Here is a 27,314-nt window from a genome sequence, read left to right on the forward strand (position 1 = left end):
AGAAATTAGGGAGTAAGAGCATCTTAATCCTTAATAATGAGTTCGTTTTTGGTTTTTGAGAAATTTTTATAAGTTTGATTAGGAAAAGAGAAAATAGAAGGGGAGGAAAAAAATAAAACAAATTTAATTTTTAAAAAATTCAAAAAACAGATATATCTAAAATTGAGTCTCGGTTTGAAAAACTATTAATTAGAAGGAACTTAATTTGTTTTTCAAAAAAAAAAAAAGAAGGAACTTAATTTTCTCTCATCAGCATTTTCTCTCTTCCATGTGGATATCTCCCCCTCAAAAATTGAACCGTGAAAAGAACACTGATGTGGTTGCTCGAATAAATTTTTCCTTTTACATGTGATTTGGATGGAACCATTGAACTTTGTTCATGTGAACAACATTTCTTTATTAAATTAAGGAAAAATGATCACTTTTTTTAATAACGAGATAAACACCTTATCTACTATTTAAAAGAGATCTCAGGTATCCCGTGCCACAGACTAAATTGAAAGAGTGTTCTTCGGTATGAGTGACATGCTTCACTTACTCGACTACTCTGTTCAAGGCAACAAAAATTTAATATATTGGTCCATGAGTTATAAAGATTCAACAACATTTGAATAAGGAAAGTTGTGCCTACTCCTAGACATCATATTCTTGACATATTTTTAGGATGTAATCTAACGTTTTCACCATCAAACATAGTGATTAGTCCCTCACTGAATTGTAAGCACCAACTAATCGGATATAGTGATTAATCCCTCACTGATGATCGAATATAGTGATTAATCCCTCACTGAATTGTAAGCACCAATTAGCCGGAGACCAACTAGAGATCAAGTTCTTGACAGATTATTCCAACGCCTCGCATGCATCTTGGGCCAGTCCATACTGAGTCCCTAGCCCGAATTCCTTATCCCGGCTATGCTGTTCCAACCTTATAGCACTCGCTCAAGTCCAACATTCCCATAATGATATCTGATCATCTCAGAGAATCCAAGACTAGGCAATTTTATTGGTAATATCTTCCAACAATAGTTTAAGGTTCTACAAGTATATAGGATGTTCTCTTCCTCAATAAATGAACAAATGAAATGTACATTTGTATCTGTTGACCATATTCCTTCATAAATTATGACATTACTCTTCAAATATCTATCACTAGAAGTAAACAATGGCAGTCAACACAACATAGGTAATGCAGAAACATGGGATTGATTGAGGATTGGTCGTGGGGGAATGAGATGTGAGCTTCTTTTTGGGCCAACAGTGTTGAGGTTTCTTTCAGAAACACCTCACTGTCTAAGAACTCAGTGCAGAGCTCATGCCCGCATTGAACAAGAAGCAAAACTTAATATATATACATTCTTTCACTATCAGAGTTCGACTTCATGAAGATCCTCGCCAAAACTGCCACTTCTTGAGGAGTGCATTAAAGAGGTGTCGGGGGGCATAAATGATGACGGCGGAGGCATGCCCGGGACCTCACCGAGTGGTTTGGCGTTGGATTTATGTTCGGGAGATGTAGACTCGCTGAGAGCTCCACTCCAGGATGCTGTTCGCCGTGAGAGAACTTGAAAGGAACCGGGGACTGCTGGTGCCAACTTATTTGAGAGGTTTCCCGTGCTTCCAAATCTTTGAATAGTCATGTCTGATGGTGGGGGAGGAGACTGGAATGCATCATTGACATGGGAGAGAGGAGGGTGTTCGTTATTAGTGGCGATATCCTGTGTGCTGTCAATGGTACTATCAACTGGCTGTTCAGAAGAGACGACTGGTGCAGGAACAAAAAACTTTTGGGTGGCGGGGTTTGCAGGTTTGGTTGAGGGAACGGAAGGGGAGTGGAACAAATTTGTCGCGTTACCACCACCTTTGTTGAAGGTATCCACGTACCTGAAAATGGTGAGGGTATCGTCAATTTCTCTACTTCATTTGAGTTTCAATAACCCAATAACATTAACATTACACACTATTAGCTCCTTAGTTTTATTTTTCAAAATCAGTTGTATGAAAATTAACCACCAAGAAGAAGAAAAGTCACAAATAGCAAATCCATAATCTGATTTTACCTTGACCGTACACTCGTTCTGCTACGTGCTGAAAACTGGTTAGAAGTAGGTGGAAGTGGTGGCATTCCTGAACCACTGTCCACGGGGGATGGACTCTTCAATTCTGGAGTTCCATTGCTAGAACCTTCATTCTTTAGTGCACTCCGCAAGTTATACTCTGACGGTGCATTCCGCAAGTTATAATCTGATGCTCCATTCTGGAAAGAGGCAGCTGTTGGTGGGGGTGCAATTGTTGGTTCCTCGGCTGGTGGTTCAGCACCCTCCTCGACCCATCTTTTGAGTTTTTCGTCGTAATAGAATTTATTTTGGTCACCCAATTTTGCCTACAAAAGCAATGCAAAAGAAAGCGGAGAATAAAGTTTGTGAATTGTGATCACAATATATGGAAAATGCAAACAAGAATGTTACAGCAATAAATATCTTGCAGAATCACCTGGCGGCCTTGGCGAGATTTAAGGACTAATCCCACTGTTTTCTGAATAATCTGGGATCCAAAACTGAAGCGACTAAATCGTGACGTACCTCCTCCTGATGCATTTTCTTGCATTGTTGTACTTGGGCTTGCATCTTTCGGAGGAGACTCAACCTTGCCCTATAAAGATTTACAAATCCATAATCTCTCTACCCAGGCACAGTTATAATTGACCAAAATCAACCATACAGTAGTCAGAAAGCACACCTGTAGGGAACTTCTTCCAAAGTCAGGTTCTGAGGCGCTTCTATTGTGAAATGTCTTTTTACTGCCATTAGCGTAATCACTTATTGGCTCCATAGATGTAGAAGGTACTAATGAGGACATTGCCATAGTTGATTGGCTGTTTGAGACTCTAGGTCCCACAGACTGATGAATTTGTTCATTCGCTTGTGTATTGATACTTGAAGGTGCAGGTGGTGGTAGACCGCCAACAACACGGTGAGCAGTACTATCAAAAAGGTTAAGTAATTTACCCACAAATTTTGATGGGGCTAAATTTGCAGAGAATCCACCCTGTAAAACAAAAAGCTCCACCAGAGTTACCTCCACAGAGTTGATAAAGGACATTCTAATTAAGCAATGGAAATAACAAGGTACCTGCTGGTAAGTTTTTATCCTTTCTTCCAGTGAGGACGATAGTTGTCTCAACGTTTCAACTTCAGGAGCTCGACCAGTTTTGAGTGATTTCTGCAATGCTTGACTGTACCTGAATCAAATTAAATAACAGCAAGCAACCAGAAGTAATAAATTTTAATACTCTGTACAAAACTGAGAAATAATAAAAGGTTCGCATAATATTGAAACACTTGAGGCTTGCTCACATACTTTAGTGCATCCGATATCTTCCCAACCTCAGCCAACATGTGAGCGTATACAAGCTTGTACGGTTGGAAGGGAAGAAGAACAAATTGAGAGTTCCCAAGAAGCTTTGAATATTCAAATAATTCGGTCCTCTATCCAAATATGCAATCAAATCGGTATATAGTTATTGAGTTATGCAATACCAACAAAATAAAAACCTTAACATTTCTTATTTGTAAAGTAAGCACAAAGCTTTTTTTAAAAAATGTCAAGTCAGTAGCACCTGAATGGCTTCTGGACTAGCATAAGTTCGTGGGAATTTCCAGTGATCTGCACCAACAAGACACAACCTAGCAGTGTCCGAATATGGTTCAAAATTTGCCTCTGCCACCAGATAGCAAATGTGTGCAGCAACAATCTGAATTGCATTTTATAAAGAGTAAAGAACCAAGTTAGGTTGGAAATAATCATCAAGAATAAGCGGACAATTTAGAGAGGTCCAAGGGTGAAGCATACATCATTTCTCTCTTTCCACAAACAATCTCCAAGGTGAATCAGAACCAGTTCATCATCCTTGGTTCTATTAGCAGTTATCACAGCCAAATTCTCTTCCCAATCATCTAGCATGCCATTTGCGCCAAACTAGAAGACAAGTGAAAAGAGAAGGAACAAATCCAATCATTCCAACCAAAGGTCAAGTGTCTATAACAAAGTCCAACAGGAACATCAGCTCATAAAAAATAATAACAATAATACCTGTGCAGGTTGCTGAGGGATATTTAGAGCACCAGGCATGACACCATCAGCCATAGTATCCGCAGAAAAGACAGCAGCTGGTTGACCAGCAATTAGTAGGCACAATGTCCTCAAAGGTGTCCCGGGGACTAGTTGTCGTAGTGCCATTTGTTTCACAGTTTCACCATAGAACTACAATGAAAAGGAACAAAAGTCAGGAGAAAGAGAGGAAGATAGAGATAAAAGAATATACCTGAGAGTGCTTTTGTTATTCCCATTCCCTTTTTTGTTTTTAGGTTTATACTGCATTTTTCTAGGTGGGTGGGGTGGGTCATGAGTGTGGCGATAACTTACCTGCTCACCAAGTTGTGCCGCAAGAACAAGAGCAGGTCCCCATAACTGACCCTCTTGTGCACATTGCAATGCTTCTTTCTTTCTACCAGAAACCAGAAGACTTTGAACCTCTGTAGCAGTAGCCTAAAGCATATATTGGAAAAGAGAGTTGATGGGGAAGGTGCTAATTAAGACAATAATATATAAAAACAACAGCAAACTATTAAATAATTTATATAAAGGACAAACCTGCATCTGTCCTTCAGACGGCAATTGTTGCACACAACGAATAGCGGCACCATATTGATTGAGTAGCACACTGCTTTTGGCAGATGCAAAAAGTTTTGCTACAGCAGTTTCCGGAGAATCACTTTCCTGTTAAATGAAAAACTCACCTTAACCCCAAATGGCTAAAATAGACTACATTAATCCAATTAAAAAGTTTTCAATTAGAGTAACAAGAGATTCAATCAGCAGAAAGAATTCTGTAAACAAGTACTTAGACACAACTCACACAAGCTATCAGAAGCAAGTGACATCAGAACCTAAGTGGTGCAAACCTTGTTACTATATGATTCACTTACTCTAGTGACAAAGTTGCAAGTATGAAAAGGTAAAAAACAAACAGACATATAACTAACCAAAAACAGTTTGATATATATATATATATATAAAAACTCCTTAGCCACTTGTTTTCAGATGTAATGCAATTGCTTTTTCATGTGTTACACATGTTGTGTGTGTCAGTTTTGAATGCATATTTATGTCTATGACGTTAAATACTTCCAAATGAATGGAAAATGGTAAGTGTACTCTAAGGGTGTTTTCCACAAACCCTAATTCTATAGGAAGAAGAACAGATAAAGTAAAAAATCTTGCCCTTTTTATGGATCAATCAAAGCATGTCATGCCAGCAAGGAGTAAATAAGAAATAAAAAGTGGGAGTACATGAAGTATTAATCCAAATGAATCAAGTGCACTATGAATGGAGAATTATGGGGTGTTACCTTAATTGCAGTATCAGTACCAAATGGGGAACGGAGTTTTCCGTAATACTGACAACCTATTTTTAACAGAGATAGTAGCAACCTCAAAACTTCAACTTTCCTGTAATCCAAATCGGGAGATCCTGAATGCACAATCCTGTCATCAATCCATTTGTTCAATTCCTTACTACCAACGCTTCCACCTACTAGTGGGCCAGGGAAGGATTGTCTGAACAGAGTTCGCAAATAACTGCATGTGCCAGTCCCAACACTCGAATCCACTCTCTCAGTCACAATGTCAATCAAGTCAAGCACAGATATAGAACCTCCTACAGGATTCTTCACATAATATACACAAATTCTTTCAGCATTCAGCTTTCAAGAAAATTAAAATGGAAACAAAAGCACACCAATAAAAATTAAAAATTAAAACAATTAGAGGACTAACCTCGTTCCCAAAAGAGGAGTTTCCTAAAGAACTATTATGTTTCATCAAAATAAGCTTTCCACCAAAACCAAAAGTAACCAAGGCGTGTGGGGGGCGCCCTGCAGATGACCTCTCCACACCGGGAGCATAAGTGAACTGCTGAGTGCTTTGAAATGGTTGTGAGAAATTAAATGAATTGTGATTCCCAAAATATTCACTTGAGGAATGCTTGAGATCATTTTGCTCAATGCTTGGTTGATGGAATTGTTGACTGAAGCTTCCCGGAGAAGCAAGGCCTTGTGACCTCGCTAATAATGGAAACTCACTTTGATTTTGATTTGCATTCCCATGATATATACTTGTTTCCTCATAATTGTTTGTCATCGGCTGAGAAAACTGGTTGGTAGCAGAATAATCGTGCCCATAGTTGTTCTCCACTTGTTGGTTTCCCTTGTATTCTTGCATAGGCTCGCTATTAGCAATGCACTGAGTTTGCCATGTACTAGGTGTCTGTTGATTATAATGACCAAAAGATCCAGACCAGTTGTTGGCTAGAGCTTTACTACTAAACTGTTGACCGCTACTGGAATCAGCTTGTCCAAAAGCACCATGAATCATTTGTTCATCATTTTGTGAAAAAGTCATGGATGAAGCAAAACCATTCTGATTTAGCTGATTCTCAGCTTCAATGGTTGATTGAGAAGACCTAGCATACGTGTCGAGAGAACGCCATTCTTGAGCAATTGTATCATAATACCAGCCAGGGTAGTTAGGATCAAATATCATATGTGATGGGTAGCCATTGTTTACTTGTGAAGCCTGATTCCAATCAGTCACCATGTCATTGGCCTGTGAAACCTGATTCCAATTAGTGACATTTTCGGTTGTCCCACTCTCAGTTTGAGTCCCTGCAGCAGACTGAGCAGTTTGCTGCAGATATGAAATCTCTGTCTTACCATTCTCCCAATTAGCAGATAAACTAGGGTCATAGCTCCCCTGTACATTAGCTCCTGCCTCATAGTTATCCACTTGATACCACTGCCCAGTATTTGGATCATACTTCCATCCCGGATAAAGACTTTCCCAATACTGACTGCTATTCAGATTCTGGCCATCCGTAGCTGGATCGGTAGCTGCACTGTAGTCATAGTCTTGTTGATGGTGTGCATAAGAATTTGAAGTATTTAAATATGCAGAATCATGCACTGGATCAGCTGAAACAATCTTAGACTCTATATTCATATTTATCTCAGCACCACCACCAACTTCATTAAAGAAGTCTGAGTAAGATCCAAAACCACCAGAATCACCATTAGAACCAGAACCAGCATTAAAAGCACTCCACCCCACCTCCTTCACACCTGAATGCCCAGATCCACTGCTCTTATCAACTGCTGCATCAGAAGCAACTTCATCTGCTAAATTTCCATTACTACACTCACCCAAACTAGTAAGACCAGCCGAATTCAGTGGGTCTAAGTCTAAGGAATCACTTGTCTTAACTACATTTTCCTCCACCAATGTCCCAGGTTTAACATCATCAGGAATAACTGCCCCTTCATCCCCACCATCTCCAATCCCAGTTTCCCAACCATCTGTTTCATTATTCCCATTAATATTATCATTGCTATCACTTAAACTCAGACTGGCAAAAGCCTTGACCTCATCAGATTCATTCCCATCAAAACTGGCCTGAACAGTCCCCGGCACCACAGCCTTGAAATCACCATCATCCTCGTCATCCACCAGCTTGTCAAAGAAATCCTCATCCGTCTGATCCTCCACCTGAAATGGAGGATTCGAAGCCATCTGTTCAATTCACTCAAGCTCCAATCTTAACAAATCGCTACAGATTCCACAACACACTCAATTTCGAGCTTTCCCCAATCAGATCCGAGCTCAAAATCCAACGCCGCAAACCGACATCTAGGGTTCTTCAACTTCGAACAAACCAAACCAAACCAAATCAAAACGAAAATTTTCAGAACAAAAACGCTTGCTCATATCAAAGCGCCATAGAAAACGAAGAATCTAAAATTCAAAGGCTGCACGTGAACTGATTAACTTACAGATCGAGATGCATGTTACCTCTGCAAATCCGGCGGCATATATAAATTCGTCCGTCTATGTCTCTATATACAAATTAACACACACATATATATATATCTATATGTCGCACCTACAGACACAGGCGAAGTAAGACGAAAGACAACTCTATTTCACACAAGGATCTCAATTCTCAGAACACACGACCTCAACAACCCAGAAACACCATTTTTTTTATCAGTATTACAGTAATTCTGTATTATTAATTACACCGCATTAAAGTATTTAATAACATTTTTATGTTTTTTTTTTTGGAAGGAACTTTGACTTCCTATCAAATTTAGCACGAAATCTAATTATACTGTAGAATTCACAAGTTCGATTCTTGCTAATTTCAAACACTTTTTGAGCTGAGCATATCGTATGGGACTTTCCTAACGCAATATATACTATTGGATGATACATCAAATTTTTTCGTCATAAAAAAATATGAATTACTAAAATAAAGTTAAATTTAATTTTATATATATATATATATTTAAATGGTTAGATAAGTTATTATAATTTAAACAAAATGCAATAGGTCATCTAACTTTAAAATAAAAAAAAAGAAGTGTAATTGATCCCCCAAATCCAAACTCAATATTCAATTGCTCCCAACAAAAATGCTACATTTGAAATTCTAAAAAATAATTTTCTTTCTTTTTTATTTGGGATGACATGGATGAGATCTAAATCTTAAAAATTAAATAATACATTCATCTAGCCTTCTCCTTTGTTGTCTTCAACTACTAGAGACAAAAATCTATTTACCTCATTCGTCTCTTACCTTCGACAAACAGAAGTCGAAGACAAACAAATATCTCTATTTAATTGTCTTCAACAAAGACAATGATAGGGAATAACTAGATGGAGGCAATTGATATGGTTACTTTCGATATAAGATATTTGGTTTGATCACACAAAATTAACTTGTTTAGGAGTCATTGCAATTTTGTTAAGCGGTCAAATTACATTTTTGTGTATAGTTCAATAAGACAATAATACCTTTAAACCAGACAAAATTAAACTATAAGGCACAATACCTTACTTTTAGTTACTTGTAAAATGTAACACACCTAAAATGCAACACATATGAAGTTGTTCAACAAGTATACAATGACCAATGCAAGAACCATGTTGGATCTGAAAGATTATTTGCTATTTTATTGAAAATTTGACCTTTCCAAGGATTGTTCAAACTTCTACGAGTATATAGGATGTCGTTATCCTCAATAAATGAAAAAAAGAAATGTACATTTGCATCTGTCGACCATATTCCTTCATAAATTATGGCAATACTCTGAAATAACAGGAGCTATGCTTTTCAAGGGACGAACAAAAACCCTATCACTAGAAGTGAACAATGGCTTTTTAACACAACATAGGTAATGAAAGAAGCCGTGTGGGGATTGGGCAACAGTGTTGTGGTTTCTTTCAGAAACACCACACCTCTCACTGTGTAAGAACTCGATGCAGAGCTCATGCCGATATTGAACTGTGATAAGAAGCAAAACTGAGTATATACATTCTTTCAGTATCAGAGTGCAACTTGATGGAGACCGTCGCCAAAACTGCCACTTCTTCTTGCGAAAGAAGTGTCGGTGGGCATGAATGATGATGGAGGCATGCCCAGTACCTCGCCAAGTGGTTTAATGTCGGATTTATATTCAGGAGATGAATCCTCGCTGAAGCTTCCACTCCATGATGCTGTTCGCCGAGCATGAACTGGAAAGGAGACGGGGGCTGCGGCTGCTGCTGCTGCTGCTGCCACAGCATTATTTGAGAGGTTTCCTGTGCTACCAAATCTTTGTTTAGTCATGTCTGATGGTTGGAGAGGAGGCGGGAATGAATCATTGACGAGGGAGGGAGAAGGATTTTCATTATTAGGTGAAGTATCATGTATGCTGTCGGGGGAACTATCAACTGGCTGTTCAGAAGGGACAACTGGTGCAGGAACAAAAAACTTTTGGGTGGCGGGTTTGATTGAGGGAACAGCCGGCGAGTGGAACAAATTTGTTGTGTTACCACCACCCTTGTTGAAGGTATCCACATACCTGAAAAAGGTGAGAGTGTTGTCATTTCACTACTTTGTTTGAGTTTCAATAAGCCAATAGCAATAACATTACACATTTTAGCAGCTTAATGTGATTTTTCAAAATCAGTTGTATGAAAACTAATCCCCAAGAAAAAAATATATATCACCAAATGCAAGTCTATAATCTGAGCTTTACCTTGACCGTACACCCGTTCTGCTACGTGCTGAAAACTGATTAGAAGAAGTAGGTGGAAGTGGTGGCATTCCTGAACTGTCTACCGAAGCTGGACTCTTCAAGTCCGGAGTTCCATTACTAGAAGAACCTTCATTCTTTAGTGCATTCCGCAAATTATAATCTGAAGCTCCATTTTGGAAAGAGGCAGTTGTTGGAGGGGGTGCAACTGCTGCTTCCTCAGCTGGTGGTTCAGCACCTTCCTCAACCCATCTTTTGAGTTTTTCGTCATAATAGAATTTATTTTGTTCACCCAATTTTGCCTACAAGAGCAATGCAAACGGAAAGAGAAAATTAATACAGAAGATTAAGGTTTGTGAATTGTGATCGCATAAATATAGAAGATGCAAAGGAGAATGTTGCAGCAATAAATATCTTGCAGAATCACCTGGCGACCTTGGCGAGATTTAAGGACTAATCCCATTGTTTTCTGAATGAACTGGGATCCAAAACTGAAGCGACTAAATCGAGACGTTCCTCCTCCTGATCCTGATGCATTTTCTTGCGTTGTACTTGGGCTTGGGCTTGCATCTTTCGGAGGAGACTCAACCTTGCCCTATAAAGATTTACAAATCTATAATATCTCTACCCAGGCACAGTTATAATTGACCAAAATCAACCATACAGTAGTCAGAAAGCACACCTGTAGGGAACTTCTTCCAAAGTCAGGTTCTGAGGCGCTTCTATTGTGAAATGTCTTTTTACTGCCATTAGCGAAATCACTTATTGGTTCCATAGATGTTGAAGGTACTAATGATGACATTGCCATTGTTGATTGGCTGTTTGAGACTCTAGGTCCCGCAGACTGATGACTTTGTTCATTCGCTTGTGTATTCATACTTGAAGGTGCAGGTGGTGGTAGACCCCCAACAACACGGTGGGCAGTACTATCAAAAAGGTTAAGTAATTTACCCATAAATTTTGCTGGGGCTAAATTTGCAGAGAATCCACCCTGTAAAACAAAAAGCTCCACAAGAGTTACCTCCACAGAGTTGATAAAGGATGTTCCAATTAAGCAATGGAAATAACAAGGTACCTGCTGGTGAGTTCTTATCCTTTCTTCCAGTGAGGACGATAGTTGTCTCAATGTTTCAACTTCAGGAGCTCGACCAGTTTTGAGTGATTTCAGTAATGCTTGACTGTACCTGAATGAAATTAAATAACAGTAAGCAACCAGAAGTAATAAATTTTAACACTCTGTACAAAACTGAGAAATAATAAAAGGTTTGCATAATATTGAAACACTTAAGGCTTGCTCACATACTTTAGTGCATCCGCTATCTTCCCAACCTCAGCCAACATGTGAGCATATACAAGCTTGTACGGTTGGAAGGGAAGAAGAATAAACTGAGAGTTCCCAAGAAGCTTTGAATACTCAAATAATTCGGTCCTCTATCCAAATATGCAATCGAATCAGTATATAGTTATTGAGTTATGCAATACCACAGCAACAACAAAATGAAAACCTTACAATTTCTTATTTGTAAAGTAAGCACAATTTTTTAAAAAAAATGTTAAGTCAGTAGCACCTGAATGGCTTCTGGACTAGCATAAGTTCGGGGGAATTTCCAGTGATCTGCACCAACAAGACACAACCTAGCAGTGTCCGAATATGGTTCAAAATTTGCCTCTGCCACCAGATAGCAAATATGTGCAGCAACAATCTGCATTTCATTTTTTAAAGAGTAAATAACCAAGTTAGGTTTGAAATAATCATCAAGAACAAGCGGAAAGCAAAGAGAAGTCCAAGGGTGAAGCATACATCATTTCTCTCTTTCCATAAACAATCTCCAAGATGAATAAGCACCAGTTCATCATCCTTGGTTCTATTAGCAGTTATCATAGCCAAATTCTCTTCCCAATCATCTAGCATGCCATTTGCACCAAACTAGAAGAAAAGTAAAAAGAGAAGGAACAAATCCAATCATTTCAACCAAAGATATCCATCCACACAAGTCTCTATAACAAAGTCCCCATAGGAACATCAGCTCATAAAAAATAATAACAACAATACATGTGAAGGTTGCTGAGGGATATTTAGAGCACCAGGCATGGAACCATCAGCCAAAGTACCCGCAGAAAAGACAGCAGCTGGTTGACCAGCAATTAGTAGGCACAATGTCCTCAAAGGTGACCCTGGTACAAGTTGTCGAAGTGCCATTTGCTTCACAGTTTCAACATAGAACTACAATGATGAATAACCAAAAGTCAAGGGAGAGAGGAAGAGAGAGATACAAGACTACACCTGAAAGAGAATTTTTACTCTTCTCATTCCCTTTTTTGCGTTTAGGTTTCTCTTAATTCAAGTGGGTGGGGTGGGTGTCATGATAACTTACCTGCTCACCAAGTTGTGCAGCAAGAACAAGAGCAGGTCCCCACAACTGACCATCTTGTGCACATTGTAATGCTTCATTCTTTCTACCAGAAACCAGAAGACTTTGAACCTCTGCAGCAGTGGCCTAATGCAGATATTGGGAAAAAGAATTGATGAGAAAAGTGCTAATTGAGAGAATAATATATAAAAATAATGGAAATCTGTTAAATAATTTATATAAAAGACAAACCTGCATCTGCCCTTCAGAAGGCAATTGTTGCACACATTGAGTAGCAGCACCATATTGATTGAGTAGCACACTGCTTTTGGTAGATGCAAACAGTTTAGCAACTGCAGTTTCTGGAGCATCACTTTCCTGTTAAATGAAAAACTCACCTTAACCTCAAATGGCTTAAATAGACTACATTAATCCTATTACAAAAATTTCAATTAAAGTAACCAGAGACTCAATCAGCAGAAAGAATCCTGTAAATAAGTACTTAGATACAAGCTATCTGAAGCAAATGGCATTGGAAATTATTTATAAATACCAGAATCTTAGTGATGCACAAACCTTGTTACTTTAACCAACCAAAAATACTGAAAAAAGGAATATATTAAAAAATCCTCAGCTAGTTGTCTTTAGAGTTCAGATGTAATGCTATTTCTTTTTCATGTTTCAGACACATAGTGTGTGACAGTTTCTGAATACATATTTATGACTATGATTTTAAATACTTCCAAATGAATCACGTGCACTATAAATGGACAATTATGCAGTGTTACCTTAATTGCAGTATCAGTACCAAACGGGGAACGGAGTTTTCCATAATACTGACAACCTATTTTTAACAAAGATAGTAGCAACCTCAAAACTTCAGCTTTCCTGTAATCCAAAACAGGAGATCCTGAATGTGAAACCCTGTCATCAATCCATTTGTTCAATTCCTTACTACCAACACTTCCACCTACTAGTGGGCCAGGGAAGGATTGTCGGCACAATGTTCGCAAATAACTGCTTGTGCCAGTCCCAACACTCGAATCCACTTTCTCAGTCACAATGTCCACCAAGTCCAGCACAGATATAGAACCTCCTCCAGAATTCTTCACATAATATACACAAATGCTTTCAGCATTCAATGTGAGTCATTCAAGAAAATTAAAATGAAAAAAAAAAAACAAAAACAAAAAACAAAAAAAAAACACACACACACACACACAAATAAAAATAATTAAATAGAAAAAATAAAAACAATTAGAGGACTAACCTCATTTCCAAAAGAGGAGTTTCCTAAAGAACTATTATGTTTCATCAAAATAAGCTTTCCACCAAAACCAAAAGTAACCAAGGTGTGTGGGGGACGCCCCGCAGATGACCTCTCTGCACTGGGAGCATAAGTGAACTGCTGAGAGCTTTGGAATGATGGTTGTGAGAAATTAAATGAATTTTGATTCCTAAAATATTCACTTGAGGAATGCTTGAGTTCATTTTGCTCAATGTTTGGTTGAAGGAATTGTTGACTGAAGTTTCCAGTAGAAGCAAGGCCTTGTGACCTTGCTAATAATGAAAACTCACTTTGACTTTGATTTGTGCTCCCATGATATATACTTGTTTCCTCATAATTATTTGTCATCGGCTGAGAAAACTGGTTGGTAGCAGAGTAATCGTGCCCATAGTTGTTCTCCACTTGTTGGTTTCCCTTGTATTCTTGCATAGGCTCGCTATTAGCAACGCACTGAGTTTGCCATGTACTAGGTGTCTGTTGATTATAATGACCAAAAGATCCAGACCAATTGTTGCTGCCTAGAGCTTTACTACTAAACTGTTGACCGCTACTGGAATCAGCTTGTCCAAATGCACCATGAATCATTTGTTCATTATTTTGTGAAAAAGTCATGGATGAAGCAAAACCATTCTGATTTAGCTGATTCTCAGCTTCAATGGTTGATTGAGAAGACCTAGCATACGTGTCGAGAGAACGCCATTCTTGAGCAATTGTATCATAATACCAGCCAGGGTAGTTAGGATCAAATATCATATGTGATGGGTAGCCATTGTTTACTTGTGAAGCCTGATTCCAATCAGTCACCATGTTGTTGGCCTGTGAAACCTGATTCCAATTAATGACATTCTCAGTTGTCCCACTCTCAGCTTCAGTCCCTGCAACAGACTGAGCAGCAGTTTGCTGCAGATATGAAACCTGTGTCTTCCCATTCTCCCAATTAGCAGATAAATTAGCGCCATAGCTCCCTTGTACATTAGCTCCTGCAGCATAGCTATCCACTTGATACCACTGCCCAGTAATTGGATCGTACTTCCATCCCGGATAAAGATTTTCCCAATACTGACTGCTATTCAGATTCTGGCCATCCACAGCTGAATCGGCACCTGCACCATAGCTGTAGTTCTGTTGATATTGTGCATAAGAATTTGAAGTATCGTTTTGGGTCGAGGGGAGGGGGGCAACCCCAAAAGAAACCATTCCAGAATTTGAAGTATTTAAATATGCAGAATCAGGCACTTGGTCAGCTGAAACAATCTTAGGCTCAATATTCACATTTTCCTCAGCATCACCGGAACCCTCCCCCAATACAGTAAAAAAGTCTGAATAAGATCCAAAACCAGAATCGCCATTAGAACCAGGAACAGCATTAAAAGCACTCCACCCCACCTCCTTCACACCTGAATGCCCAGAACCACTGCTCTTATCGACTGCTACATCTGAGGTAATGTCATCCGCTAAATTTCCATTACTACACTCACCCGAACTATTAAGACCGGCCGAATTCAGTGGGTCTAAGGAAGCACTTCTATTAACTACATTTTCCTCAACCGATGATCCCGGTTTAACATCATCAGGAATAAGCATCCCTTCATCCCCACCATCTCCAATCCCAGTTTCCCAACCATCTGTTTCATTATTCCCATTGTCATTGTTATCACTTAAACTCAGATTGGCAAAAGCCTTGACCTCATCGGATTCATCCCCATCCACACTCGCCAGGCCCGACGTCGGTGCCACAACCTTCAATTCCCCATTGTCGTCGTCATTCACCAGCTTGTCGAAGAAATCCTCGTCCGTCTGATCCTCCACATGAAATGGAGGATTCGAAGCCATCTGTTCAATTCACTAAATCTCTAACCTTACCAAATCGCTGCAGATTCCAAAATTCGAGCTAGCCCCGATCAGATCCGAGCTCAAAATCCAACGACACATGCAAACAAAATCCTCGCAATCCGACATCTAGGGTTCTTCAACTTCGAACAAACCAAAACAAAACGAAAATTCTCAGATAACAAAAACAAAAACGCTTGCTCAAATCAAAGTGCCATAGAAAACGAAGAATCGAAAATTCATACGCAGCACATGGACTAATTAACTTACAGATCGAGATGCATGTTATCTCTGCAAATCCGGCGCCATGATCACACGTATACACATTGGTTCGCCGTTCTATGCAACGTATCGTATCTATAGACGCAGGCATAGTAAGACGAAAGACAACTCTATTTCCCACAATGATCTCAATTCTCTACTCATGCGATTATTCTTTTTTTTTTTTTTCTTTATTACCGAGTGCTATTTCCTGTATTATTAATTATTTAAGTAATTTATTTTTGTGAAATAAATTAATTTCCATTTTTAATTTGTCAAATTTTTGTGCAAAAATGTATATAATATGATTGGTGCTATTATATAATTAAATTAATAAATCAGTTTGGTTGGCGTGAGTGACCGTGCATTTTCATCCTTTAAGAGAGGTCGAGAGTTTGAACCTCGGTATGAAAAAATCAATTTAGCCAGCACTTTGTCCCTTAATTGGGTCGGCTCAGTGTGAGGCCAATACGACAAATGGTATCGGATCCTTGGTACGCGTTATGGGCGATTCGAACTTTTTGGATATCTTTCCTGACCATATCCGTTAACAGCGAATCTTTTTGGATATCTTTCCTGACCATATCCGTTAACAGCGAATCTTTTTGTATATCTTTCCTGACCATATCTGTTAACAGCGAATCTTTTTGTATATCTTTCCTGACCATATCCGTTACCAGGCTTCCTGCCTTGTTTACTATGAAGCCACGTACCGTCATCTCTCTGACTGACTCGAACTATTCTGATCAAGACCGACCTACCGACCTCTCCCATAGCGACTAGATTTCGTACTTTTAGGAGCATTTGGAACACATGGATGGCCCTGCTTCCACCCTATTGCACACTTATACATGGACTCCACGTGCCCATCATACCGGAATGCTGGAATTTGTCTCCTAGTCCCAGCTATAAATACCCCATTAATTGCGGAGAGAGAGACTTTTGGTTGTTTCCACACTATAGCTATTAGCTCGGAGACCACTAACTCATTGTCACACCGAGCTACAAACCATAGCCTCGATAGAGTTTCTCGGCCCAGAGCCTAACCGAAAACGACCGGTATCGTAGACTATAAGCCATATGCTTTGTATTTAACACATAAGTATAATCTTTGTGACACTCAAACGTCTTTGGCCTCAACCCCAACAATGTTAAACTTAACAATTGGTAAACAAAGGCAAAAACCTTGTGGTCTAGTGACACCCGATTGCACCCTCACATGGGAGAGGGAGGTTTGAGTCTCAACATAATTCACTATTATAAACGAAAAAGTATCTTATTGAGCAAAAGCAAATATATTATATATGTATAAGTTAGATTATACTACTAAAAAAAGTAATATACATTGGGATGCAGAATAAATAAGACAATTTTATTGTTGTAAAATAAAGTGGTCATCCTCCAATAAATTTGTTGAATTTGCCAATAAATAGAAAGTTGTTGAGAGTTAGTATAGTTGCAACATCAAAGGCAAACTCTTTTAGCTTTACGAGTGAGTGAGTGACGTGTCAGTGCCATGTGGATTACCATGAAGGCACGTCCGATTCTCAAATTATAAAATTCAGAAATGTAATTAAATTATATACTTCGTATATTCTAGAGATCAAATATGAAAGGAGTTCTCTAGTAAAAAATTAGGTGAAATCTCAGCAATTGATTTAGCCAAAATTATGCTCATGTACCACCATTATTCCATGTAATGTTGTTGCCACACACCCAGACCTTTGGACTTGGTTTAATGATTATAACACTACCATTCTTAAATCAAGTCGGAAATGTTAATCATTCCAATCATCTTCTTCAATTTCAAAAATTATTATGTCCTCAAATGCTTCATAAACATATTTGCAACTTCACTATAACTTGAACAATACTCAATGTTTATTTGTTTTTCAGCAATCAAATCTCTAATTTTGTAATACTCATTAATATATGGGCCGACTCTATTCAATCACCTTGTCTTATTCTAAAAAAATAAGTATGACATTGTATGCGTGCCTTATCTGTTACGGCCTTTTCTTCGTACTTTTTTTTATTGGTATTTGTGATTACTCTTTCATGATTTTATTAGTGTTTGTATCTTTTTCTCATTAGGATTGGAGACACGTAAATAATACTTACACATATTTAAACTCTCTGAGCAACGTGGACAGTAGTATGCCAACCTGGCGCTATGTCGGCGCAATGTTGGCAATAAACCAATGCGCATGCACATACATACAAATATACAAAAAAAAAAAATAAAAAAAATAGAGGAATGATAAACCAGATCAAGTACTTGTTGTACTCATTGTGTGATTAGCTAGCTCATAATTGGCTGTCATACAAAAAGACCAAATTTATTTTGTCCAATTTGGCTTAACCCCAACCATTAGTCTTCCCACGTGGCTTCCATCTAAGCAACCCAAATCTTTATTTATTTATTTCTACTAGTTAAAGGTCAATCATAAATTTAAACATGTCGTGATGATTAAAAGTAAACACAAATTTCTATTAGTAATTTCACAAGCTTTCTTCAATTTTTCAAAAATGTTAGTAACTTTTGTTCGATACATCAGAGGCTCAATTGAGTAAACTATCTTTGCTCTTTTTACTATCTTGTAGGAGCTGTGTTGGCCATGATACAGGTAATTTTGGTTGTTTCTTTTGTCTCTTCATCCCTCCTATGTCAAAAACAAATAGAGCACTAACTCATATATACACGCACAATATACACATGTTGATCAAATTCAACTTCATTATGGAAAACAAATGTACACAACTGTCAACCTGCATAAGTTGTTGGTTGTGACAAACACAAAGTTGACATTAATAACATTGCTGGTGAAGCCTTAGAAGCAGTACAATGTTACAATAACTATCACAAATAGAAAGAAAAGGGAATTTCGGATGTGCAACTCAGTTTTGTTGGACGATAAATTATAAGCAAGAGAAGAAAATAGGATATAATAAATAGTCGGGAATTGGGATTAAAGTTGTCTTGATGAGTAATTTATTCCATTCACGAAAAAAGAATTGGCAGCACGCACTACACTAAACTGCAAAAAGAACCCAAACTTTGGTTCCAAAAATTCCCAAAAAAAAAAAACAAAAGGATGGGTGTGAATTTACTGTTTTACCCTTAACGCAATACTTCTCCAATAAGATCTGCATTTACTTCCAAAGCACACTCAACTGGTTGATTAATTCGAGTTCTAAGTGAATTCTATACCTCCTCAGTAAGAATTTAACTCTGGAAACTTGTGGTGATGAGACTTTCGGGATTGGAGTTCAAGTTGTCTTCTTCCACCGGCGCCGGAAAGTTGAGATCTATCATGGTGTTTAGAACATCATCACCGTCTGGATTTGAGTCCACCATTAAACTCTCATCAATCTTTGAAGAGCATGAACTCGAGCCCGCAGAACCAGAAGATGAGTGTGATCTTTTGTGGCCGCCGAGCGCTTGACCGGACCCAAAAATCTTTCCACAAAACGGGCATTCATGCAATCTTTTACCCTCCATTTTCACCCCAAGATTTCTGGGTTTTTCTCGATCAAACCCGCCGGAAATCGTCTTGTTTCTGTGAGCTGTTCTATGACTACCCAGTGCCTGTGAACATTTGAACACTCCGTTGCAAATCTCACACTGGAAATTCTCTTTATCCTTGGACGTTTTTCTCCGTTTTATCGTCCCAGAATCTTCCCGGACATCATCGGAGAGCATTAAAAGACACATAGCTATGTTTTCTTCAGTCACTGTTTCAGCCTCTCCTTGATCCGCTGATTCTTTGTTTTCCTCTGATAAAAACAACCTGCGAGCGCGCTTGGATCTTCCCTGAGTTGGTTTCCTGATGGGGTCAACGCCGCCGGAATCTTGATTTTGCGGCGGCGGCAGGGGAAGCGGCGCCAAATGGGACCTCATGTGCCCTCCCAGAGCTTTACCATTTGCAAACTGCTTCCAACATAGCTTGCACTTTTGCATCTCCATAGCCATTATTATCCTTATTACCAAGTTAGAGACCCAACGATATGATCGAAGAAGTGTCTGTGTATATATATATATATATATATATATATATATATATATATATATATATAATGTGTTTATACCTTTCTCTCTTGGGACTGCTTTGATTTTCTCACTCTTGCTGTGCAAGCTTGGCTTGGAGTTGAGAAAGTAGTGAGGGAGTGAGAGGCACATGGCAATAAAATATGGAGGTCCTACCGTCTTTACTAAAGTTCGATCTCATGATCTTTTATTTAGAAAAGTCACTATATGTTACTTGACCGCAATGTCATTGGCGGTAAATTAAGATGTTAATTGTTGATAGTTGATTACATGCAAAATAACTTTCTTAAAAAGTTGTTTCAATAGGTTGAGAAAATAGTTATGAACAGATACTGCATTGTAATAGAGTTAGTAGTATTCAAAAAAAAATTGTTTTTGAATTTTAGCATTTTGGAGCAGTTACAAAAAGCTAATTAATCAAACACTCATATTGGTTGTTTAACCAAGTCAAACAACTAATAATGGTCAAACAAGTCAAAATTAGTTGATAAACTATGTTACCAAACATGGCTAATCTAATCTAGGTTTAAGTTGGTTGGCTATGGGCGATATATGTTGGTTTACTTTCTTCTGATCCTTTGTTGACTAGCTTCACATACAAAACAGACTTTATTTAAAACGTACATTCAATTTACCTCGTTCGATCATTTGTTGGTTAGGATCACAAAACGAGCACACATTCGAATAACGGATATTGACTTTCCTGTAACTTTGTGATTCTTCATTCACATGACAGTTATAATTGCCTTAAACATCATAAGTTAAGGAGTTTGTTAGAAAAACTCAACCCCATATTAGTATTCTATATGCACGATTGGATTAACTAATTAACTACCCTTCACTTCATTATCTGTCTGAAGGTTTTCACTGTTTGGAGATATATATACACATTACATTGCATACAGTATTACACATCTGCTAATCATGGTTTGAATCCTCAGATCAGTTTCCCATTCATAAATACAACATTCTATCTTACCTTAACACTAATTAGCCTATTATATATATATATATATTTTGGTGAGGACTAATTAGCCTATTAGATATGCTAATCATAATCAAGACAAGAGAGGTTTCTCCAAATCATACTCGCTCTGATAATCAAACTCCTCTTTCCCTTTAGCCCACAGCACGAAATAGAGCCCGGTGAACATAGTAAACATGCCCGCAAGGCTGCAAGTCAAAACGAACCCCGTGAGACAGTCTCACGTGAGACTAACCGTTTCACTGTAAACAATACGTATTGATGTAAGTCCGTACCTTCCAATAGTGACCGAGTCTCCTAAGATGATGACGGAGAGCATGATGGAAATGACGGTTCCAACCGGGCCGAAAACAGCCACCATTACCGGCCCTCTTTTCTTCATTGCCCATGCATTGAAGCTCGTCGAGGCTCCACTTATGCACCCCGCCTGTATACATTGGAATCTAAGATTAGGCAGAGGTCACGAGTATACAAACAATAAACTCGTTTCTGAAGCAAGGAAATACCAGTAGAGAATAGGCAACGAGGGCGTGGACGCTTATTTTGGAAAAACCAATAATCTCTAATCTGTGGTGTTGGATCAGCTCAACTATTATGGTTATCACTGTGCCCATCAATGATGTTATTGCAGATATAGAGATTGGTGATGGGAAATCACCCAATGTAGCAGCCTGCAATTCGTTTACTCGAATTCAAGTGGATATTCATCAATAGTTCATGCCACATTGCCACTGCAAAAGATGTGAAATCCACACAAAAACGACGCTAGTCTGAAACAAGCATACCTGCAAGACGATAACGCTTGATAAGGTGAAGACGGCTATGACTAGATAAAAGGAACCCATGATCTTATCCAAGTCGAATGCGCCATTGTGGTGATAAGACGGCGGGGCTTGCAATGGTTGCAATGGCAAGTGAATCTGTTTCTTCGACGAGTGAGCGTGGGAGCTATCTTGCAAGATGCTCATCAGAATAGCCCCAATGACACAAAACATTGTTCCCACAATTTTGGCCCTGCTGTACTTGCAACTCAGCTCCACCTTCTCCAGCCTGCTCAACCACAATTAATGTGCAGTTAACTCTTTGATGAAACCTCGGTTTCACAAAGCGAGGGATTGTTTGGATATGTTGAGAATAAATAATATATAAACATAAATGTGCAATCCAACTACAAGCTTAGATTTTTAGTTGAGATAGAGCACATCTGCACATGCTTCAATTTGGTATCAGAGCCATCCACATAAATGTGCAATCCAACTACAAGTTTAGCTGTTTAGGCTTTTAGTTGAGATGGAACACATGCTTCAATTAGATACCTGAAAGCCCAGGCGATGAAAAAGATGAGCCCGGGGGCGAGATTTGGCATGGCTGTGGCAATTGCAGGTGATGTGAGATGGATCCCCTTCATAAGCAATGACTGGAACAGTGTTACCCTGGGAAACAGGAAGATCAAAATCTTGGATTTTCTTGATTTCATTGTCTCTGACATGATAAAAACAGGCAGATAATTAGATAAATAGATAAACACACAACATTACCCTCCGAAAGAGATTAACAGAAGTTGAATCCATAGCTTCAGACAGAGTCTTTTAGGCCATTGGTGCCTGAAAGATGAAGGGAAACGAACGATTTTAGATCTGCCATTGATGCAGAGAATGGAGATGAAACGAGAGAATAGAATTATAGAATTGCCTTTCTATAATGAAGGAGAGAGGAGCAAGAACCACAAAAGTGGCAAAGGTGGAGAGGATGATGAGAGATGAAGGCTGGAAGCCTAAGAACATGAGATAACTCAGCACCACTGAGTTCCCTGCATACAGAAACTGCACCCCTATCAATCCCCCGATCAACGCGATTTCTTCAACCGCTTCTCTCCTTGGAATTCCCATCTTTTGAACCCTTTTTCTTCTTCTTCCTGCTCCCTATATTTCTTTTATCTCTGATGCATGAATGCACCAGATGGTGTTTTTTTTTTTTTTCCCTAAATGTCTGTTCTAAGCTTATGATTATTGGTTATCTTTCTCCAGGTGTTTCTTGGCTGCCATGAAAGGTCTGACAATGATTATAGCAGCCTGGGGAATCTACTTTTTTTTTTTTTGAGAACCCTGGGGAATCTACTTATCTTTTCTGTACTGCTATTCAGCTACCTAACATTCAATATAACATCATAACTTTTTGTCAGTTCCAATCTCTCATTAAGTTGCTGATTTCTCAGCAACAAAGATGAGGTGATGGATTGCTATGATGGGAATATGGTTTGGGAGTGAAATTCCAAAAGTTTGTAATTTCTTGATTTTTCTCCTTCTGTTTTCACCTCCCATTTTTGGATGGTAATCCTTTGTGTTCTATTTTTACTGGTGTATATATTTGTGACTTCCCAAAGAAGTGGCTTATATGATTTTTGTGGAATGAAGGATTCATGAATTTTCTTACTTGTTTGAAAAATTATCATTGTTTATTATATATTTGGCTATAAAATTGACTAGACTAACTAAGGTCTAATATTAATTTGGTCCAATTGAAAATATGAGAATCAATTTTGGTATTTTGAAATAGTCGAAGAATAATTTATTGTTTTAACTTTTGATAAGGTGTTTTCTAAATGAAGTCCACCTTACGATCTGAATCAATAAGGTAAACCAGTCTAGATTGTTCATAGCTGATCGGTCAAACCAAGAAGGCCAATATGCAGCTCTCATGGGGAGTTGAACTTGATAGGAGGATTAGCGAATATGTGATTCTAAGTCCTCAGAGAAAAATAATACCCACAAATAGAATCGCCAAAGTGAGTGAAACAACTATTTTTTAGAACCATGTTTGATCAAATGGTAGTTCAAGAATTCAATGCAGTGATATATGATAAACATTGTCATTGTAGGGCACTATCTTGAATATCAATATGAATGAGGATGTTCCAATATCCAATGAAACCAACTACCTAGCACAGGGTACAAGGATAAAAAGGTTGTTTTTTACTACTCTTTTGAAGTTCAAGAAGTTATTGATGCAGAATGGTGCTGCAGTGATGGCAAAAGCTTGATTTTCCATTCACAGGAAGTGTCACCTTGGTACTGAAAGACCCAACTCTAGTTCAACAACAAAAAAACTCAGCATCAGCAAACCATTCAATAGAAAGTCGAAACGGGGAAAGATCAGTTTTGGGTACTAAAAACACGATTCAATCTTAAAGAATTTGTTAACAAATATGATTTCTTGTACAAAAACATCTCTTCCAAGAATGGTGGAAAACTACTCTTATAATTCCTTGAGGTTAAGATACATTCAAGCAGATGATCCACCAGAAACAGCAAAAACGAGTTCACGTTCCATCAATTTCATCTGGGAAAAGGAGAACTTTCGTCACCAAATTATGGTTGCAAGCTAAATCAAAATCACTTAACATACAGGTTGTGAAATTAGTTGCTTCGTCTATGAAACTGGCACATTTTTGGAGAACCCTAATAACAGCGTCAATCTGCTCAATGCTGATATATAAAGAATTACATAGTTGCACCACCAAACAATGTATACAAATAGGATTCAATGCAGAACGTTAATGAAATCTTATTTAATATTCATGTGTTTTACATCCAAAAAAGGAGACAAAATTCAGGCAGAAAAAGTATGACCAAAGTACAATTAGCATGGAGAATAAAATCTAAACTTGAATTCCCTACTAACAATAAAATATATATTTCATTTAGGATGCTAACAAGCTTTCAAACTTCAGAATAACACACTGAAGCATAATTGGATGATCTCTAATGTGCCAGTATATTCTTTCATTCTTTTGGAAACTCATGTCCCTGCAGGAATCAAATATTCCAGTCAGATAGCTCATCAGTCCTTCCACCCCAAAAATATGGTGCAATTTTTTCACTTTAGTGATTGTTGAAGATATTTAATTACAACAATTTCAGGGAGCTGAGAACATGTAAAGCAGTTCTATCTTATGGTAATGCTGTCAAAGATGGAAACATTTTAGCTAAAGCTCTAATGTTAGGGACAATTATTTTAGTTTTAAGCAAAATAAACGGTTCCTCAAATAGATATTGGAGAAGAAAATCTAAAGTATTTTCATATAAATCATTTGATCCAAAACCGGTAAACAACCTTGATATTGGTAAATGGTAACATGACAACACAACAAAAAAAAATGAGGTTCTTTGGACCCTGCAAATTTACTATTATGGATATTCACACAAGAAACAAAGAAACAACTATGTCCATGCATTATCCACACAGCACACTTTAAAGCAAATAGCAGACTGAAGTAACCCCTCTCATTTCAGCAAATTAATTTCACTATTGAGCAGCAAATAAGTTGATGATTTTTCATTGCAAATATAATGTCACAACTGCGGACTTTAAAGCAAATAGCAGACTTAAGTATCTCGGCAAATTAATTTCACTACTGAGCAGCAAACAAGTTAATGGTTTTTCATTGAAAATATAATGTCACAACTGCAAACTTTAAATCAAATAGCAGACTGAAGTAATCCCTCTCTTTTCGGCAAATTAATTTTACTATTGAGCAGCAAATAAGTTAATGATTTTTCATTGCAACTAGACTTTTTTTTTTAATTCATACATTAGGTTTCTCAGCTAGGCCTAGAACCCTGCTCGAGGAGGTAAATTGCGAGTCATCCCATCAATCCCAAGGTTCCACCCCTTGCCTCTATTACTTAGTTACTCGTGCATCTTTACACTTTGTAAGTCACTAAAGCTTAACTATCCATGATCTACCAGATAAAATAAAGAGGCCTGGAAACAGAACCAACGCACAGACAAAGAAAGGCAACAAATTTATCTATTCCATGATAAAAAAGAACATACTTTTTTGTTATTTGGGACTAATAAAACAACATGCTAGAGGCCTGGAGAGGTGCAGCAGAGAGTACCCTGTGTAAGAGCTCTACAATTCCTAGATGTTGAGCTCAAGCACGACGTCATCCTCGCCGTAGCTACGGCGCTGTGCAGCGGCAACATTGATGCCGCGCATCCCAACTCCAACGGAGACCTAAAAATTCATCATTATTCACTCATCCGCAATGAAAAAACAAACACATTCTTACATATACACAGACATATACGGAGAATCAACCTGGAGAAGGAGAATTGACGAAGAGGAGAAGAAGTTGATCGGGACGGGAGAGAGGATTTGGGAAACGACGTCGTAGTGGATTCCAATTTGGGCTTAATTGCAGATCTGATAGAGGAAATTGAAGCTCGATTGATGATTCTGCTGCATCTGGAAGCCATCTTCGAAGGAATGGTAGAAGCTGAAGCAGAATCAGAGCCGCAAAGACGGGAGGATTTTTACGGCTTGTCGAGCTGACAATGGAGATTCGTGGCGAGGCTTTTGGGCTAGGGTTTAGGGTTTTACGAACAGGTACTCTGAGAAATGAAAATTATACATACTACCCCTTAAACTTTTAGAAACTTTACACTACCTAATTTGGGCCTGAGCGTTTGAAACTTCATTATTGCGCCACTGTTGGATCGTACTATTGGGCCCTACATAGGTCCAAAAGCTGAGGAATACAGAAGTTAGATCTCATCTCATATCTACTTGCACTCAAAATCTTTTTGTGCAATGAAACTCGTCTCGTGACCTTAACTGTTAAACAACAACAATGAGATAAACTAACTTAGATTATTCATAATTAATTGGTTCAAACAAAAAAGACTAATACACTGTTCCCACAATGAGTCGAACTTTGAAGAAAGCGCTAGGCGCTAGTCGGGTGTTTGGGAGAGCCTAGCGCCGCGCCTAGAGCAGTAGAGCACCTAGGCGTTGCCTAGGCAGCCGAGTAATCCAAGTATATCATTTTCACTTTTTTCAATCGGGGTTGGGAGTTGTTAGACTATTATAACAAACTAGTTAACTGCATATGTTAGATGATTAGTTAAGTACAAGGTTGCAAGGATATAAAACAGGAGTAACCGAACAGAAAAAGAAAAAAAAATTGCCCCGGGTTTAGTGCCGACTTGGTCGAGTTGGGCGCCGACTCGGTCATGTTAGGCGCTCAACTCGGCACCAAGTCGGCCAGCCAACTAAAAACCGCATAGGGCTGGAATAGCCTCGGCCTAGGGGCACATAACGCTTACTCAGTGTCTATGTGACTGTTTAGACCGATTTTTACAACGCTAGTAGTTACTAATTATGTAAATTGTTCGACTAATTTTGCTGAGGTTGCCTCCAAATGAACTATTTAAATCAATCATACAACAAAAGGTATCTATATCGACCCTTCTTGTATTCTAATCAACTTTGCATGTTATGTTAGTTATTACAAACACCAAACAAGCTTTAATATATAGTAGAACATGGAAAGGTGAGTTCTATGTATGGCATAGATTCTCTAAAGAAGCTACTCATCATCATAGCTATCATATATCTTTAATTACTTTGGGC

General features: G+C 38.3%; 5 protein-coding genes across 7 annotated transcripts; all 5 read right to left on the minus strand.

Annotated features, from left to right (window-relative positions):
- Positions 1-976: 976 nt before the first annotated feature.
- On the minus strand, positions 977-8,129 carry LOC116026820 (protein transport protein SEC16B homolog). Its single transcript, XM_031268228.1, has 13 exons — positions 5,839-8,129; positions 5,412-5,729; positions 4,654-4,779; positions 4,426-4,548; positions 4,093-4,263; positions 3,853-3,978; positions 3,620-3,754; positions 3,361-3,488; positions 3,133-3,241; positions 2,740-3,048; positions 2,494-2,652; positions 2,061-2,383; positions 977-1,884 (listed from the first exon to the last, which is right to left on the minus strand). The coding sequence occupies exons 1-13, from the start codon at positions 7,624-7,626 to the stop codon at positions 1,368-1,370; spliced, it is 4,332 nt and encodes a 1,443-aa protein (XP_031124088.1). The 5' UTR covers positions 7,627-8,129; the 3' UTR covers positions 977-1,367.
- A 913-nt stretch (positions 8,130-9,042) lies between these two features.
- On the minus strand, positions 9,043-16,032 carry LOC116026819 (protein transport protein SEC16B homolog). The gene is made up of 14 exons (XM_031268227.1): positions 15,873-16,032; positions 13,755-15,745; positions 13,273-13,590; positions 12,737-12,862; positions 12,509-12,631; positions 12,187-12,357; positions 11,935-12,060; positions 11,702-11,836; positions 11,437-11,564; positions 11,209-11,317; positions 10,816-11,124; positions 10,561-10,728; positions 10,137-10,435; positions 9,043-9,959 (listed from the first exon to the last, which is right to left on the minus strand). Exons 2-14 carry the CDS (start codon positions 15,603-15,605, stop codon positions 9,443-9,445), a joined length of 4,380 nt encoding a protein of 1,459 aa, XP_031124087.1. The 5' UTR covers positions 15,606-15,745; positions 15,873-16,032; the 3' UTR covers positions 9,043-9,442.
- Positions 16,033-19,089: 3,057 nt separating this feature from the next.
- On the minus strand, positions 19,090-19,836 carry LOC116027539 (zinc finger protein ZAT1-like). Its single transcript, XM_031269242.1, has one exon. It carries the CDS (start codon positions 19,834-19,836, stop codon positions 19,090-19,092), a length of 747 nt encoding a protein of 248 aa, XP_031125102.1.
- An 894-nt stretch (positions 19,837-20,730) lies between these two features.
- On the minus strand, positions 20,731-23,424 carry LOC116027285 (WAT1-related protein At5g47470-like). The gene is made up of 7 exons (XM_031268810.1): positions 22,589-23,424; positions 22,435-22,500; positions 22,213-22,329; positions 21,682-21,946; positions 21,403-21,567; positions 21,172-21,323; positions 20,731-21,084 (listed from the first exon to the last, which is right to left on the minus strand). The coding sequence occupies exons 1-7, from the start codon at positions 22,783-22,785 to the stop codon at positions 20,970-20,972; spliced, it is 1,077 nt and encodes a 358-aa protein (XP_031124670.1). The 5' UTR covers positions 22,786-23,424; the 3' UTR covers positions 20,731-20,969.
- Positions 23,425-23,682: 258 nt separating this feature from the next.
- Positions 23,683-26,296, minus strand: LOC116027286. 3 transcript variants are annotated; one of them, XM_031268812.1, is made up of 3 exons: positions 26,001-26,296; positions 25,798-25,916; positions 23,683-23,982 (listed from the first exon to the last, which is right to left on the minus strand). In XM_031268812.1, the coding sequence occupies exons 1-3, from the start codon at positions 26,156-26,158 to the stop codon at positions 23,957-23,959; spliced, it is 303 nt and encodes a 100-aa protein (XP_031124672.1). In that variant the 5' UTR covers positions 26,159-26,296; the 3' UTR covers positions 23,683-23,956. The 3 variants fall into 3 exon arrangements, with proteins under 3 accessions (XP_031124672.1, XP_031124673.1, XP_031124674.1); XM_031268813.1 differs by lacking the exon at positions 23,683-23,982 and adding an exon at positions 24,004-24,235; XM_031268814.1 differs by lacking the exon at positions 23,683-23,982 and adding an exon at positions 24,431-24,702 and having other exon boundaries at positions 26,001-26,295.
- Positions 26,297-27,314: the final 1,018 nt, after the last annotated feature.

The sequence above is a fragment of the Ipomoea triloba genome, chromosome 8, assembly GCF_003576645.1.
Source record: "Ipomoea triloba cultivar NCNSP0323 chromosome 8, ASM357664v1".
In the NCBI taxonomy this organism is placed as follows: domain Eukaryota; kingdom Viridiplantae; phylum Streptophyta; class Magnoliopsida; order Solanales; family Convolvulaceae; genus Ipomoea; species Ipomoea triloba.